The 17,454-nt window shown below is 39.5% G+C and overlaps 1 protein-coding gene across 5 annotated transcripts in view; it reads right to left on the bottom strand.

The window, feature by feature from the left end:
- Scai (suppressor of cancer cell invasion) overlaps positions 1-17,454 on the bottom strand; it is a 120,202-nt gene that overhangs the window by 15,187 nt on the left and 87,561 nt on the right. For 3 of the 5 annotated variants that reach the window (XM_085834946.1, XM_021149052.3, XM_021149060.3), the window contains 2 exons: positions 13,462-13,543; positions 2,071-2,143 (listed from right to left, as the gene is read on the bottom strand). In XM_085834946.1, coding sequence (XP_085691072.1) covers positions 2,071-2,143; positions 13,462-13,543 — 155 coding nt within the window. Of the gene's footprint in view, positions 1-1,231; positions 1,450-2,070; positions 2,144-13,461; positions 13,544-17,454 lie in introns of those variants that run through there. The other 2 variants (XR_003835591.2, XM_029472852.2) reach the window with 2 other exon arrangements.

Here is a 17,454-nt window from a genome sequence, read left to right as displayed (position 1 = left end):
GTCTCCCAGCAAATCGTGCAGCATCTGAGGGCTCAACATTTAGCCCACTGTTGGGCTCCCAACCCCACCATCTGCTACTTCTCTCAGTGTCCCTCTAATTCATTCTCTCAGCATGCTCTTTCACCCTCCTCTGTTGACCATCTTTCACTCAAACCTCTCCAGTCATATCACCAATCTTGAAAGGGTTTTTATCATTCAGTCACACAGTCCTTTCAGCCAGAGCCACTGCTTTAACTTCTCTAAGCGTTTTATGGGCTCTCATAGCTCAGGGCTATGACAAGTATAATTTCTTGGCTGGAACATTCCTGTTCAGTCATTCCTCATCTCCATCTACCATCCCTCCCCTTGCTGTACTCCTCTGTGTTAGTAACAGTTCCTTGTTTGTTCTCCCATGCTTCCTCCTGTTAGGTCATCTCTGCCTTCTACTAAGCATTGGTTCTACAAGAAACAACTGTATTACCAGATGCAATGCTGTTTCTCAGTGCCTAGTACAATGCCTGATACTGAATGAATAAAGTATGGTTTCACTAAGGATAGACTACAGACATAAAAAATGTAGGAACCTTATCAAATACATCTACTACTTTGTGGCCAGAGTATCCAAGCCCTTTTGTAGATGTCAACAGCAACAATGTTATTGAATAAATTCTAAATTTTTCAATACAAGAATATTCAATCTGGTAGATGTATTTTACTTAAAAACATTTGTAGTCTAAATTTTATAGTATAAAGATAGGATGTTAGGCAAAAAACCCCATTAAGGACGTGAATTATTAACAGCATATACTGAGTGCTTTCTAGATACATAGCACTGTGCTACAGGGTTAAGTACTATTATTATTTGATAGATGAAGTAACTGAGGCACAAAATGGCTTAATAAAATTCCAAAGTCACATAGTTACAAGAGGCTAGGTTGGGACTCAAATTCAGTTGGCATCCGTAAGTCTGTGTTTTCTTCCTCTGTGCAATGAATTCTCTAATTGAATTTTGGTATTAACACTTGACTATGTAGTTTTAAGTAAAACTACATTAGAACAGGATGATGACAGCACTCTCTAGTAGTGGGAAGAGGTTATGTTCCTCCAGAAACTGTAAGAAACAGGATGCAAAATCCTCAAAGCAGGAGAATTTTACCGTTGTTTGAAGGTAAGTTCTATCCCTTAGGATTTGGTTTGGTTATGTGAACTTAGAACTGCTACAAGATTTTCCCTGTTAAATAGCAGAACTTACCTTAAAACAACGGTGTAAGTCTCCAGCTTCTCTCAGGCATTCAAGTGCTGACCATCACTTCCTGTGTCAAACTATGTCAGCAGACAGGACTTCGGGCTGGGAAGTAGCAGTGAAATGCCATTTCCCACAGAGAGACATCGGCACTATTCACAGTCAGGGAGACAGTGAAACAGTTCAAGTACTGCTAAGACAGTGTGAAGTTTCACTTAACATTTGACCTAGGAAATGACTGGGAGTTAGAATTAGATCTTATGTGTAACCTATTGAGGACAAAATACTAAGGGTAAAAAGGCTTCCCTTTGTAGCCACTGGCAAAATGGCCCAAACAAACTTGTCCTTCTGGTGAATTCTGAAGAAATTTGTATTTTAAAAGTATAAGATAAAAATTCACAGAAAGCAAAACAAAACAAGAAAAGAAAAAAAAGCCTTTGAAGTTGTGCCAATTCAAGTATCCTAACTTTTACACATAGCCTGAGAAGTTTCCTAGGCCAGGAGTTCTACGGTCTTCAAAGATGCCTAAGGTATGTAATCAAAGATGTAGAAAAATCATGCTATATGGGTATGACAAGAAAAATCAGAACCAATTTTTAAATCTATAAAAACCAGGAAGTCTTCTACAGCAAAGGATCAAACTACTTCCTTTTCAGATCTGAATTCTCTCAAGGCCTAATCATACATCGCACATTAGGGAAGCCTTGCCCGCAAGGATTCCAGGTTTATTTCAGATTAATGCTTGCTACAAGTTTCACACATCTATGTTTAATTATGATGGGAGGTCATAACAAATACAGTCTGTATTCATTAAAGACCTATTGGTGTAACAGGCACCAAGAACTTACCTTGCAAAGCTTTTGGATATGCCGTGGGAGAAAGAAGGCAGACGAGTGGCTGTCCAAATAAATTTGTAAAATTCTGCAATATATAAGAATTTAAGACTTTTATTAAAGATTTGACAAATTGTAGTTACCTAATAATTTTTCAGTATACATCACAAGTGTACAGATTGGGCTTTTTAAGTTATAAACAGATGTGGGAACAGCAGCAGTTGCAGACATATGGTTCATGTCTCAATACCAACATGCTAAAAAGGATTGTCACCAAAACAATGATGTTCGCTACATAGACTATTGGTCTTTAAAATTATAGTGAATATGTTATTGTAGCTTTGCAGGTACAGGTCATCTGGGTCTCTAGAAACAGTGTTCCCATGGGGTACACTGGGGCAAATTTTCAAGAAGGTCTAGCTTTCTGCCTCAAAGGTATTTCCCTTTCTGAGACTCATGGCAACACCTCACACAGGATAATACCGAAGTGCTTATTACAGCAAGAACTAAGGGAACAGTCAGACTGCAAGTGGACTCTGCATAATTTAGGATATCATTTCTCTTAAGGTAGACCAATTATAATAATACAATTTAAATAAATTATTTGGTGAAGCAACACAAATAATTCCTAGGATGAAACTGAATAAACCACAGAGTTAAAAATTCTAAAGGGGCCGGGCGTGGTGGCGCACGCCTTTAATCCCAGCACTTGGGAGGCAGAGGCAGGCGGATTTCTGAGTTCGAGGCCAGCCTGGTCTACAAAGTGAGTTCCAGGACAGCCAGGGCTATACAGAGAAACCCTGTCTTGAAAAACCAAAAAAAAAAAAAAAAAAATTCTAAAGGGTAAAACCAAAGAAAAACAAATGGAAAGGCACACTATGTTCTTACTGATAAACCCACCCTAAAATGTCATGTCAATAATGCATTACAATTTCAACTAATCTCAATAAAGAGCTACTGGTGTTTTCCTCACAATAGAAAAATGTGCCTGGTGTGTTGGCAAACGCCTTTAATTTCAGCACTTGGGAGGTGAAAGCAGGTAGATCTCTGTGAGTTCAAGGTCAGCCCGGTCTACAATGTAAGATCCAGGATAGCCAGCTACACAGAGAAACCCTGTCATGAAAAAACAAAACAAAACAAAACAAAAGAAAAAAAAAAGAGAGAAAGAAAAAGCTGAAGTTCACATGGTAAAATTAGTTAGGAAAGTAAAAAAAGATTCAGTAGATATTGAAGCATGCTTTAAAACTTCAGAGATTGAAATGTGTGGCACTGGTACAAGAGTGAGCAGAAAACAAATGGAGCAGAATGAAAAGTCCAGAAAAGGATCTGAAAACACATAAGACTTCTGTATGTATAACAGTGATTTTTACACATCTAGAAAAAAAAAACATGCTGTTTCCATTCCTTTTGTACTACATATTTGGATGAATATTAAAGCAATGAAAAAATCTAAATGAAAAAAGGCAAGCAATAAAGGTGGTGGCCCAAAACATGGCAAGTTATTTTTGTGGCCTGAAAGCTCTTTCTATTACTATTGCTAAGATTAATAAAGTCAGTTATATAAAAATAAAAAAAACCTAGCACAATACTCTAAGCCATGCACAGTGGAAATTCTGGCAACCCTGGCCCTTGGGAGGTGGAGACAGGAGGCCAAGAGCTGGGGCCAGCCTGTGCTCCATAAGACTATGTCTCCAAACAAATGAACAAATGAAAGAAATAATCAGTCTGGTGGTTCCTCAGAAAATTGGAAATAGATCTACTTGAAGACCCAGCTATACCACTCTTGGGAATATATCCATAAGATGCCCCACCATGCTACAGGAACAGCCTTATTTGTGATAGCCAGAAGCTGGAAACAACCTAGATGTTCCACGACAGAAGAATGGATACAGAAAATGTGGTTCATTTACACAATGGAATACTCCTCGGCTATTAAGAACAAGGACATCCTGACTTGTGCAGGCAAATGGATGGAACTAGAAAATATCCTGAGTGAGGTAACTCAGACCCAAAGGACATGCATAGTATGCACTCACTAATAAGTGGTTATTAGCCAAAAAAAAAAAAAAAGTACAGAATACTAGATATAGTCCACAGAACTCAAAAAGCTCAACAAGTTGAAGTGCCAAGTGAGGATGCCTCAGTCCCACTTGGGAGAGAAGAAAGCAACCACAAGTGGGAGGTTGGGAATGGTGGGAGCAGAACCTGATCTGGTATTGGGTGAGGGAAAAAAACTGAAGGCCTGAGGGCCAGCAGAAAGAATGTGAACAGGCAACCTAAGAAAATAGGAGGTTGGGGGAACCCCCAGAGTACACCAGAGACCTGGGAGGTGGGAGACGCCCAGGACTCATAGGGAGGGATATTAGATGAAATGCCCGATAGTAGGAAGAGGGAACTTATAGAGCCCACCTCCAGCAGGAAGACAGGACATCAAGTGAGGGATGGGGTTGCCATCCTACAGTCACAACTCTGACCCATAATTATTCCTGTCTGAAAGAATTACAGGGTTGGAAATAGAGAGGAGCCTGAAGGAAAGAAGGTCCAGTGACATGCCTAAAGTAGGATCCAGTTCAAGGGGAGGTCCCAAGGCCTGACACTATTACTGAGGCTATGGAGTGCTCACAAAAAGGGAACTAGCATGACTGCACTCCGGAAGACCCAGCAAGCAGCTGAAAGAATCAGATGCAGATATTTGCACCCAACCAATGGACAGAAGCAGCTGACCCCTGTTGAAATAGGGAAGGCTGAAAGAAGCTGAGGAGAAGGGCGATCCTGTGGGAAGACCAGCAGTCTCAATTAATCTGGCCCCCCGAGATTTCTCAAAACACTGAACCACCAAACAGCATACATCAGCTGATATGAGGCCCCCAACACACATACAGTAGAGGACTTACAGGTCTGTGTTCATTCAGAGATGATGCACCTAATCAAAGAGACTGGAGGCCCCAGGGAGTTTAGAGGTCAGGTGGGGTTGGGGGTGGGGAGGAGGTGTGGGATGTGGAGCAGTCGGAGGGTAGATGGGGGACGTGGGGAATGGAATATGGAATGTAAAAAATAAAAATAAAATAATATTAAAAAATAAAAATAAAGAAGGAAATAAAAAAGAAAGAAAGAAAGAAAGGAAGGAAGGAAGGATCCACCTCCAAGGTTGCCTATCACATATGTGGTCCTGGTCTCCATTCCCAACTCTCAAGAAATCGATCACAACATGGGTCCTAGTCTGTGTTGCTCTTGACTTGATCTGGATAGTGCTAAAGGAGATAGCACTGTCATTCACTTTCTGCCTGCTAATCAAACTTTGTCTACTTACACATAAACACACACACACACACACACACACATGAAAACATACTGTGTAGTATTACAATAGGCCTGAGGGCCAGTTTATAAAGTTAGCTTTGGCTGGCTTCTGGAAGCTACAAGTGGGAAGAGTCACATGACTGGGCTTACTCTGTCTGGTTAGAGCAAATAAGACACTTTAAGGGGAACCCCGATATTCAATGTTCCCTCTGGAAGCCTGGCAGAAGATACTCTAGTAATCCGTTCTCAATAAAAGCCCTAACTTTAGTTCTATAGTAAGCCAGTGTTTAAATTTTTGTGACTGGGTTTCATAAAATCCAGGTTAGTCTGCTTTGGATCGTCCAGCCTCTATGTCCCAAGTACTGAGCATACAAGTAGAGCCTCATGAATGGTGGGCAAACACTCTAACAACTGACCTGCATCCAGAACCTGCAATAAGCATCTCTAAAAGAAAGCACTTACTCCACATAGGTGCAATTCGTAGCTGGAAATGAAGTGCATCCTTTGTGACTAGCACCTTGGAAGTTTAGAACTGGTTTTCTCCAGGCTCCCCTACATTCCTTATCCACTGCTGACTTTGCAATTATCATCTTACTGGACTAATTCCTCACAATTAATCCTTCAAATTATGTGCATTTGAAGATTATTGTAGGGTCCTCTGACAGACAATGCTGGGTTGTATATATTCACTTAGATACAGGGTCTGGTGATGCTGCTTAGACTGGATTTGAATTTATAGGATCAAGTGATCCTCCCACCTCAATCTCCTAAATATTTGAAACTATAGGCACAGGTGACCATGTCTGACATATCAGATTATATTTAAATTTTAGGACTTAGTTGGTAAAATACTTGCCAAATAAGTGTAAGTACCTGAGTTCAATGTCTAACAAACGTGGAAAAAGCAAACACAGTAACGTGCTTATAATGCCATCATTGGGAAGACAACTGAACTTGGGGCTCATGGGCCAACTAACCTAGAAGGTTAGGCAAATTCTAGGTCCTAGTGAAAGACTCTATCTAAAATAACAAGGTATAGCTGGCAAAATGGCTCAGCAGGTAAAGGTGCTTACAGCCATCTCTGACAACGTGTTTGATCCTCAGAAACCAAATGACAGAAGGAAAGAACTGACTTTGAGTTTGTCCCGAACTTCATAATGCACAACCCACTCCCCAATTTGTGTATGTTGTAAACAAAAACATTTAAGGAGATAGAGAAATAGCTCAGCAGTTAAGAGCACCCCCTACTCTTTGAGAGGTCCCAAGAAGTTTGGTTCCAGCCCTGATGTCAGGCAGCTGACAAGTGTCTGTAACTCTATATCCTTCTTCTAGTCTCTGTGGACAACCTTACATATATTCATTCATTCATATTCTCTTTCTCCCTCCCTCCATCTCCCCCCCCCCGCCCCCATACACACATAGTCACTTTTAAAAACCTCTAAGTTGGGCTGGAAAGATGGCTTAGTGGTTAAGAGCACTGACTTCTCTTCCAGAGGTCCTAGAGTTTAATTCCTAGCAACCACATGGTGGCTCACAGCCATCTGTAATGGGGATCCAATACCCTCTTCTGGTGTGTCTGAAGACAGCTACAGTGTACTCATATAAATAAAATAAATCTTAAAAACCAAAAAACCCTCTAAGTTAAAAAACTGAATCAAACTGCCTGGTGATCCATGCCTATTACTTGAGACTGGAGGATCTCAAGTTCAAGACCAAACTAAGCTATGAAACAGAATAACAGGGTCCATTTTCAGTAAATACTCATTGAGGAGATGGAGCAGATACTGTCTCAGGTGCTAGATAGCAAACAAAACAGAAAAACCCTGTCTCCCTGAAGATGCCATGTGGACAGGGATGCAAGTGGCAGGCACAGACCTTGTTTACAGGACCCCAGTAAACAAGATGAGTAAGATATATAAAACCTTCAAAGGTAACAGGGAGTCCAGATACAGAGCACGAAATTCAAACAATTACATTAATAGCACAGGCTTTATTTCATTATTAATTTCTCACCAAATGTAATGGTCTAATTTTTTTTTTTTTTTTTTTTTTTCCGAGACAGGGTTTCTCCGTATAGCCCTGGCTATCCTGGAACTCACTCTGTAGACCAGGCTGGCAAGGAACTCAGAAATATGCCTGCCTCTGCCTTTCAAGTGCTGGGATCAAAGGTGTGTGCCACCACCGCCCGGCTTATTTTTGTTTTTAAGATGATATACTTGGGGGCTGGTGAGATGGCTCAGTGGGTAAGAGCACCCGACTGCTCTTCCGAAGGTCCAGAGTTCAAATCCCAGCAACCACATGGTGGCTCACAACCATCCGTAACGAGATCTGGCGTCCTCTTCTGGAGTGTCTGAAGACAGCTACAGTGTACTTACATATAATAAATAAATAAATCTTAAAAAAAAAAAAAAACAACAAAAAACCTTTAAAATAACTTATATACTTATTTTCATTTAATGTGCATTGGTGTTTTGCCTACATGTATATATGTCTGTGTGAGGGTATCAGACCCCCAGAACTAGAGTTGTAGACAGTTATGAGCTGCCATGTGGGTGCTGGGAATTGAACCCGTGTCCTCTGGAAAAGCAGTCAATGCTCTTAACCGCTGAGCATCTCTCCAGCCCCCTAGTACAGGTCTTATAATCAGACTGTTTAAACCCAGCTATGCTACCACTCAGTTTGGTGTGTGACCTTGGTTAAAAATGCTTCAACTAGGGCTGGATAAATGGCTCGATGGTCAACAGTACTGGCTTTCCTCCCAGATGATCTGGGTTCAATTCCTAGCACCCAGACAGTGGCTTTCAACCATCTGTAAGGTTCCATGGAATCTAGCACCCTCTTCTGGCCTCCATGGGCACTATATGCAGGTAGTATATAGTCATGCATATAGACAAAATATTCATACACATAACAAAAATAAAATATTTATAAAATGCTTAAACTTTCTGTGCCTTGTTTTCTTATAAGTCAAATGAGGATAATAAAAGTGGCAATAGTGGGCCTTGAGGTACAGTCTTGTAGTTATTTAGGAAGAAGATTAGAAGTTCAAGGCTGATGTGAGCTATGGAGTAAGTTCAAAGCCAGCCTAAGCACCTTAAGGGAGACACCTCAGTCTCCAAGTAGGACAGAAAAAGAGGGCCATGGATGAAGCTCAGTGGCAGAGTGCTTGCCTAGAATATGTGAGACTCTACATTCAAACTCAGTACTGAAACAAGTGACCAATGAGCTGTGTGAGAAGTAAATGTGCATGAGTGCATCAGACATTTAGGAGAACACATAGTACCAGTTGTCATAATACAAATATTAACTATTATGGCTATGAGGAACAATAAAGTCACAAGGTGAAGAAGGCATGTGATCTGAAACATGGCAACTAGTGAGGACTTAACGAGATTTCATTTGTTCAAACACCTGAAAAACAGAAGGTATCTTTGAAAGTGCATTTAAGATAGAAAGAAGCGAATGCAAAGAGCCAGAGCAGAAGATTGCCTGGAATATTAAAAATTAGGAAGGAAATCAGTGTAGCTAAAGAGACTGGCAAGAAAGAAGGTCAATGGCGCACGCCTTTAATCCCAGCACTCGGTAGGCAGAGACAGGCAGATTTCTGAGTTCGAGGCCAGCCTGGTCTACAGAGTGAATTCCAGGACAGCCAGGGCTATACAGAGAAACCCTGTCTCGGAAAAAAAAAAAAAGAAAGAAAGAAAGAAAGAAAGAAAGAAGGTCAATGACGCCTGTGTGACCTGTCTTCTGAGTGAGATCAGGAGTCATGGGAGAGTTTGGGCAGAGAAGGAACATCCTGACACACTGGCATACGTACAGAAGGAATAGCAGGTAAGGCTTTCTGGGAAGCCACTGCAACAACTCAAGTGAACAGGAACAGTAGCACCGGCTAGGGGTGATAGTAGAGTCCATGAAATTTTTGAACATTGAATTAGATCTTCTAAGGTTTCATGATATAAGAGGGAAGGAGACTAACATCAAGAATAAAGACAAGACTTTCAGCTGGAACAAGTATAAAAAGCAAAATAGGCACCAACCAAGATGGGAGTCTAGAGGTAGAATTGGTCTAGAATTGTCTTTGGTATGATTGTTTCTGTTAGTTTACAATTGCTTGAAGAATTTTCAACAGGATACACAGAGTAGGTAGATATCATATTATATATGGAGTTGTAGAGACTGAGGTCTGACCTGGAGGTATCACACTTGGAAGAAGCCAGTAGGGAAATAGTAATGTAGTCATGAAACTAAGTTTAAGCATCAGGGGATCAGCTATAGCTGCAAAATAAGATGACAGGATGGAACCTAGGAACACTCCAAAGATGGTTAGAGATATGAAAAAAAAAAAAACCCAACTAGAAGAGACTGGGAAAATAAGTGAAGTCCTTGACCTTGGCTAGCTTAAGGCAAACTAGTAACTTGAATTTAGGTTCTGAATGCCTCATCTAGAAAAGGGCAGAGATGGCAAGGGATTCATATGTGCCCACATTAGAGAAGAATCCTACAGGGCTACACCATTAAATTAAGAATGAAGTAAAATCAACACTCACATGTTCTCCTATTAGTACTCACAGAGCAGTAGGGTAATGTGTCCTGTTATTGAGTTCAAGACACACTGTTCCTCTAAAATTAGTTCCTGTTGGTTAGCTCTCCTATAAATCTTCAGCCCAGATATCTACTACCCATGTAATGCCTCCCAAAGGGTCCTAAGCTGGTGGCTCTTCTAGATGTTGTGTGTAAGCAAACACAAACCTCCTGTAACTTAACGCCCCATGAAGTTCTTTCAATTTTAAGGATAATAAGCTTGTGTGCGCGCACATACAAAACCACAGTGCATACACATAAACAAAATAAATTCAACTTCAAAAATAAACATGCGCAAACACAATCACTGCAAATGCCATCTTAAATAGCAAAAGTAGACTCAAGTATAGGAATTATGTGATAGACAAGACCAATAACTGCTTACTGAGCTCAAAGAAGTAAAAGCAAAAACTAAAAATAGTAAACTATAATGAGCAATGTAATATATAAAAAAACCTTACACAAACATGAAACTCAAGATGGACTAATAATGTGTTAGACACTGCTTAAGAGACAATGAGAACTAAAGCTGGCTGAGGGGGACTGGTGGGGAGGGGAAGACAGAATCCCCAACAGAGAAACATGATGATAGAAAATACTAAAGAAGCTAAGAAATTTGGAAAGCCTGTAAGGGTCCCAGGAGAAGATGAGAGGGAGGCTCAAGAGTCAGTAAGTAAGTAAGGAGATAATGGCCGAGAACTGTCATTATCATGAAGGAAAACTCCAATTTAACCAATTCAAATCATCTGACAGACCTTGACATGTTCAACCAAATATTTACTCACCACAGATGAACTGAGATTACTAGAAGCTAAGAGAAGTAATTTTAAAAGAGAAATAAAATATAAAATTCTGGAATTTGAAGGGTTCTGGCAGTTATAACTGACTATGTGGATAAAAGTCATACCAGAGTAAAGAAATTTGCACACATGAAACACATTAGTTTCGGGCTGTTTTGTGACAACCTGGTTTTGACAGCCATGTAAATCATTTGCACTGGCAGAGACACAGCACTTAAAATTTTCAATGTTCACTATGAATCATATTTCCCCCAAAGGAAAGAAAGTAGAACTAAAAAGAATTTGTTAAAGTTATTGGGAATTTTTTAAAAAAGTTTTCCAGCTAAAACATTACCACAGAGAAAGCCAATCAGCATGTCCATGTTAGGGAACATGTTAGGCAAACTATGGGTTGTCGCTGTCACACAGAAATTGATAAATCAGTCACTTCCTTCTTCTGCCAGGAAGCTCATACTAATATGCAAAGTCCCTTTTCTTTCAAGAGTGGAATAAAACAGGAATTTGGAGTGAGAAAGAAGAGTTACACAGGACATTTAATCTTTAGTATAAAGATTCCATATGGAGAAAGATACAATATCATCTCACCATTCAACATGTATTTATTAAGAATCTTAAATGTGAGGCAGGGGGAGGACAAAGATACATGTATGTCAATAGTCACAATATACACATCCAGGAAAGCATATATATGCTGATAGTTAGAACTTGGAATTCTAGGAAGAATGAGTTTTTTTTTTTTTTTTTTTGGAAGAATGAGTTTTATCTGATAAATATGATATAAGCATAAAGGAAGACCTAAAGACCTGACATAGGGTTTACCACCCAACTAAATAATCCATCTCAATTATGACAAGTCCTATCCACTCACCCAGCTTCTTGCCTCCATTCTAAATCACCAGAAAGGTGAGGGTTATGATACTCTGAATGAAGTTTCATATAAAAGAGGCAAAAAGAAACAGAGACACCTGAGAACATAGGAAAGCAGAGATGGATTTCTGTGGCTTAAGAGTAGCTAGGGAATGATGTGACCTTGGCTTACAACACACACACAATAAAATAATCAATTATGTTCCCAAGGGTATGAGAAGACATTTCAAACATGAGAAAAAGGCAATTACATATATCTCTTGTGTGTGCATACACATATGCACACATACATCCATTCCTCTAGCTGTATCTATATCAAAGAAAAAAGACAGGGCCCTGATCTGGGTATATTTTGAACCTAGTGGCCATTTTCTTGAACTATTTTATTGATTTTTTCTGTTTTCTGTACTACTCTTAAAGAACATTTTTATATATGTAATTTATGTATTTACATGCTGGACCTTGTCTAGATATTTTTGTTTGCAAAAGGGGGGACTCACCCTATAGCTCAAGCTGCCCTGAACTCTTACCAATCTTGTTCTGACCTTCTTACTCCCTCTTACATCCAAAATATATACATACATATACAAATTAAGAAAGTACACAGATTAAGTTTCCTAAAAATCAAAAATCCTAACACTGAACTTAACAAAATGGGTAGCAAGAAACATGCTAAAAAATAAAAATAAAAAAAGGGTGGGTTAGATGCTCTTAGAATTTAGGTTGTTTCATTCATTTATTCAGTTTTTCTAGACAGGGTTTTTCTGTGTAAATGCTCTTAGAATTCAGGCTTGTTTCATCCATCCACCCACCCACCCACCCATCCATCCATCCATCCATCCATCCATCCATCCATCCATCCATTTGATTTTTTTTAGACAGGGATTCTCTGTGTAACAGTCCTGGCTGTTCTGGAACTTATTTTGCAGACCAGGCTGGCCTTGAACTCACAGAGATCTGCTGGCCATTGCCTCCTGAGTACTGGGACTAAAGGCGTGCACCACCACACTTGGCCAGGTTTTATTTTTAAAATGAAAGTAGACAAGAGGAGAAAACGAAAAGTATCCATGTGGGGTCACCATTCTTAGCTCCTCAGCCATTTCTACCACCATGCTAGAATAACTGAGTAATGCTTGCTTTTCCACTCGTGTAGAAACCCATGGCAGAAGCAGCTCTCAGGAGCAGAAACAAGTACCTAGCCCAGTGTGGACATCCTTTCCCCTCATCTAAGCCTGTTTTGCTTTTCTATAAATTATTACTGCTTGAACTCTGACAACTTCACAGTGTTTTGCTGCTGGTGCTTTTGGAGCATTTGAGGGTTTGTTTCAAAAGCAAAAGATTGCAAAAGTACTTCCAGGTTAAACCACATTCAGGCTCAATCGTGGAAAAACAAAGCATATGTAAAACTGTTAATATTCCAGATCATTACTACGCAACATGAGATGGAGTTTCATTTAAACCATGTGTACATTAAATGAGGTGTGCAGAAAGGAAAAGTGTTTTAAAAACTAGAGAAGACGCCGCCGCCCATACTATCGCTAGCTCTGTAAAGAAAAACAGTCTGAGTTATATAGCGAAAGTAAACCTCCCACCAGAGATCTTGGGAATCTTGAAAACTTTTTTCCTGCAGGAGGATTTATTATTTTCCACTGAGAGTCCATTCATGCGTTTCTTCTTGTTTCTATTCATAGCATCAGATCCTGACTAGCATGCACAACCTCAAAAGAAAAGAAACACTAAATACAAACTGTAAAATTAAAGAAGCAAAACAAAGCAAAATAAAAAGGCATATGTTAGAGTGGGGACCCTGGGGTCACTGCTATATACCTGGAGTGTACAACAGCTTTCCAGGACTCACCTTGTAGGCAACACTATTGGAGGAGTCCACAACGATGAACAGGGGTTTCCTTGTGAATGGATAGAGATCTCCAGGATGAAGGCTGCAGACAAAACAGTGAGGGGTTGTGTAACTGGATGCCAAGTCTCAGAAATAGTATTCTAAAGTTCAGTTTTCCCAACACTGCATTACAAGGAAAACAGAAATTAAGGAGCAAACATACACAAAGACAGATGTGTGTTTACTGGGAAATGTTGATTCTACCTGAAAACACGTTCAAAGGCAACTGTTATTCAAGACTATCTAAATAAAGGGTGCAGTGGTGTTACCTACAGCTCCAGCAAGCAGGAGACTCAAAGAGGGGAACAACTTGAGTTCTGGAATTCAAGAGCAGTATGGGCAACATCAGTGAGGCAAACGAACAAACCTCTCAGCTAAAAAGGACCCATATGTAAGCATGACTTACCCAGGGCGTGAAAACCTCAGAAAGGCTTCACACACAACTGCTTTGTATTACTTAAAAGTTCTTTCCAAGAATGTGGTTTGAAATTAGGATAGATTAATATAACCATATCCATATTTCAATGGTTCTTAAAATGCATCAAATATTTTAAAGAGGTTTTACAATAATTTTTAAAGATTTATTTATTTTACATGTATGGATATTTTGCCTGCATGTATGTATGTATATATGTATGTATGTATGTATGTATGTGCATGCCCGGTATCCTTAGACATCAGAAGAGGTAATCAGATCCCTTGAAACTGGAATTAAGGATGGTTGTGAACCACTATGTGGGAGCTAGGACCTATACCCAGGACCACCACAAAAATATCAAGTGCTCCTAAATGTTGATCCAGCTCTCTATATCTTTAAACATTAAAAAAAATTCAAGCTACATTTTAATATTCCAGATAAGAATATAGAGAGAATATCTTGTATATTGTATGGATGCATCACCTATCAACTGAAAAGCCTATTGACTATGGCTTAGGCAGGAAATGGAGGTAGGCCATTCTGGAGGCAGAAAGGATTTTAGGATAGAGCTAGAGTGAGGCCCAGAAGATGCGAAGAGACAAGATAGATGCATGGTACCTGAGCACAGATAGCCAGCCACATGGCAGAATGTAGGTTAATATAAACAGGTTATCTTAAGTTATGATTCTTGTCAAAAAGAGCTTAGCTGTATGGCTAAGTTATTTGTAAATATATTTTGAGTCTGAGCCTTATTTCAGGGAGCATGGGACTGAGAGGGAGAACCAGGATCTAACTTCAACACAAGAAAGAAGGAAGTCTTTCACTCTGTTTTATATTCTTTGGACACTTTTATGTAAACCATCTAGGCTGCCTATTAAATATGTAGATTAGCTGGGCCCAGATCAATGGACTGTAATGCCCAAGTTCAGGAACATGTACTCAAAAGCCTCTGCTATGGATTACAGTTTTTGGCACGTACACTCTTTCTCATCACATCAAAGCAGACAATGTGTACATTTGTATCAGTATTAATGTAAATGTACATAACAAAACAAAACTGATATCTTACTGGTTAGTGAGTATCATCCAACCTCAATATAGCTTTTAATAGTTTTTGGCTTTAATTGAAATATGAAAATTATATATAATTTAGATGTTACCACACTAAATTAATGAAATATCTGTTTCATATTTGGCTCAAAGTAGTTTTTAGCAAATTAAAAAAAAAAACAAAACACCATGATGGCTATCTTGGCTGTCATTTTGATTATACATCTGGAATGAACTAAAACCCAAATGGCTGGGCACACCTATGATGGATTTTTTTCTTAATTAGAGAACTTGAAGTGGAAGGACTTCACTTCTAACTTCATCTTTGAGGTGGAAAGACCCACCTTTAATCTGGGTTACATCTGCTGGGAGCCTACATGAGGACATAGAAGAAGGAAGTTCTCTTTCTTTGCCTGCTTGTTCTTGCTAGCAAGTCCATTCCTTCACTGGCATTAGAGCCCATTTCTTTGCTATTCTAGTGTATTCAGAGATATCCAGCCTTGTGGACTGAATCACTACTCAATTTTTAGACTTTCAATTGCCAGAAAACCACAGTTGGACTAGCTGGACTACAGCCTGTAAGATAGTCTAATAAATCTGCCCCCCATATACAGATTCATTCTGTAAGTTCCATTGCTCAAGAGGATGGATACTAAAGTTATAGTTAAAAGTTTCTATCTTTTTATGATTTAATTGTTGATTACATGTTTAGGTGTATGTGCACATGAGTGCAGGTGCCCATGGATGCCAGAAGAGGATGTCAGATCCTCTGGAGAGGTAGGGAGTTATGAGCCATTTGGCAGGTGCTGGAAACCAAACTGGTTTCCTCTGGGAGAGTAGTATGCACTCTGAATCACTGGGCCATTTTTCTAGCCCCCCTCTAGCTTTTGTTGCCCACCTTCCAATTATCTGTGACCCCTGGTCTCTAACAATGACCTTTCATACCTCTGAGCTAGATATTTTAAATTTCTACATGTAAGTGAAACTATGCAATATTTATTCACATTTCTATATATAGCAATATTTCATTTTCTTTGCACCTAAATAATCTTCCTTTTAAAAAATATCTTTAAAAATTATGTGTGTGTGTGTGTGTGCACATAAGTGCTAACTGAGGTCCACAGAGGCCAAAGGCATTACTAGATCCCCCCTTGAGCTGGTGTTAAAGAGGCTGTAAACCACCCAGCACTGCACCTTTCTAAAAGCAGTATGTACTCTTAATGCTTTTTTTTTTTTTTAAAGATTTATTTATTATTTATATGTAAGTACACTGTAGCTGTCTTCAGACACACCAGTAGAGGGCGTCAGATATCATTACAGATGGTTGTAAGCTATCATGTGGTTGCTGGGATTTGAACTCAGGACCTTCTTAATCAGTGCTCTTAACCTCTGAGCCATCTCTCCAGCCCCTGTACTCTTAATTCTTGAGGTATCTCTTTAGCCCCAATCTTTTTCGTTTTATTTTGCTTTTTTTTTTTTTTTTTTTGTGGTGTTGTTTTATTTTGTTGTCGTTGGTTTTTTTGAGACAGGGTTTTTCTACATAGCTCTGGCTGGCCTAGAACTCACTATGTAGACCAGGCTGGCCTAGAACTCATAGAGATGTCCCTGCCTCTGTCTCTCGAGTGCTGGAGTTAAAGGTATGTGTCATCTTTATATATTTATGTTGTGTATGTATGTGGCATGAATACATGTGAGTACAGTTCCCAAGGAGTCCAGAAGAGGGTGTTGGATCCCCTGGAGATGAGTTACAGGTAGTTGTGCTCTGCTAAATATAGGTGCTAGGAACTGAACTCAGATCTAGAAGAGCAGCAAGAATTCTTACTGGCTGAGCCATCTTTCAAGCCCAACACTCACTTTCCTGATGCTTTAACTGCTGAGCTACCTTCCAGCTATGTATTTCAAATATAGTTATATATTCATTTAATCATCTGTTCACTCATTTGGAGACATGAATGACCTTGCTATGGAGCCCAGACTGTCTTGTACTTCTAATTGCTAGGATCACAGGCATATGCCATTATACTTGGTGTACTTTAAGCCTGCTTACCTACTAACTATCCATCCATCCATCCATCCATCATGTGTGACACCCACCCTCCCCACCCCCACTAATTTAGAGGTCAGAGAACAGCTTGTGGAGATTCAGTTCTCCTTCTACACTGTAGGTGTATGGGACTGAACTCAGGTCATCAGTCTTGGTGGGAAGTGCAACCCCCTGCTGAGTCATCTGGCTGGCCCTTATTTTTAACATTTGGATGAAAACCCATACTGTTTTCCTTAATAACTGTACCAATCAAATTATATTCTCCCCAAAGTTTTTAAGGTCTCTCTGCTCACATCCTCAACAATATTTATGTTTTACAACAACAACCCTAACAGATGCTAAGCAATAACTTCTCATGGTTTTATTTTGCATGTCTCAGATGATTAGTGATGCTGTCTATGCATTTTTATATATTTTATATTTTCTAAATAAATATTTCTAA

This window comes from Mus caroli, unplaced genomic scaffold (genome assembly GCF_978045245.1).
Source record: "Mus caroli unplaced genomic scaffold, Mus_caroli_1 scaffold_2, whole genome shotgun sequence".
Taxonomy (NCBI): domain Eukaryota; kingdom Metazoa; phylum Chordata; class Mammalia; order Rodentia; family Muridae; genus Mus; species Mus caroli.
Note: the sequence above shows the minus strand (reverse complement) of the source record. Positions and strands in the feature narration are given on the sequence as shown.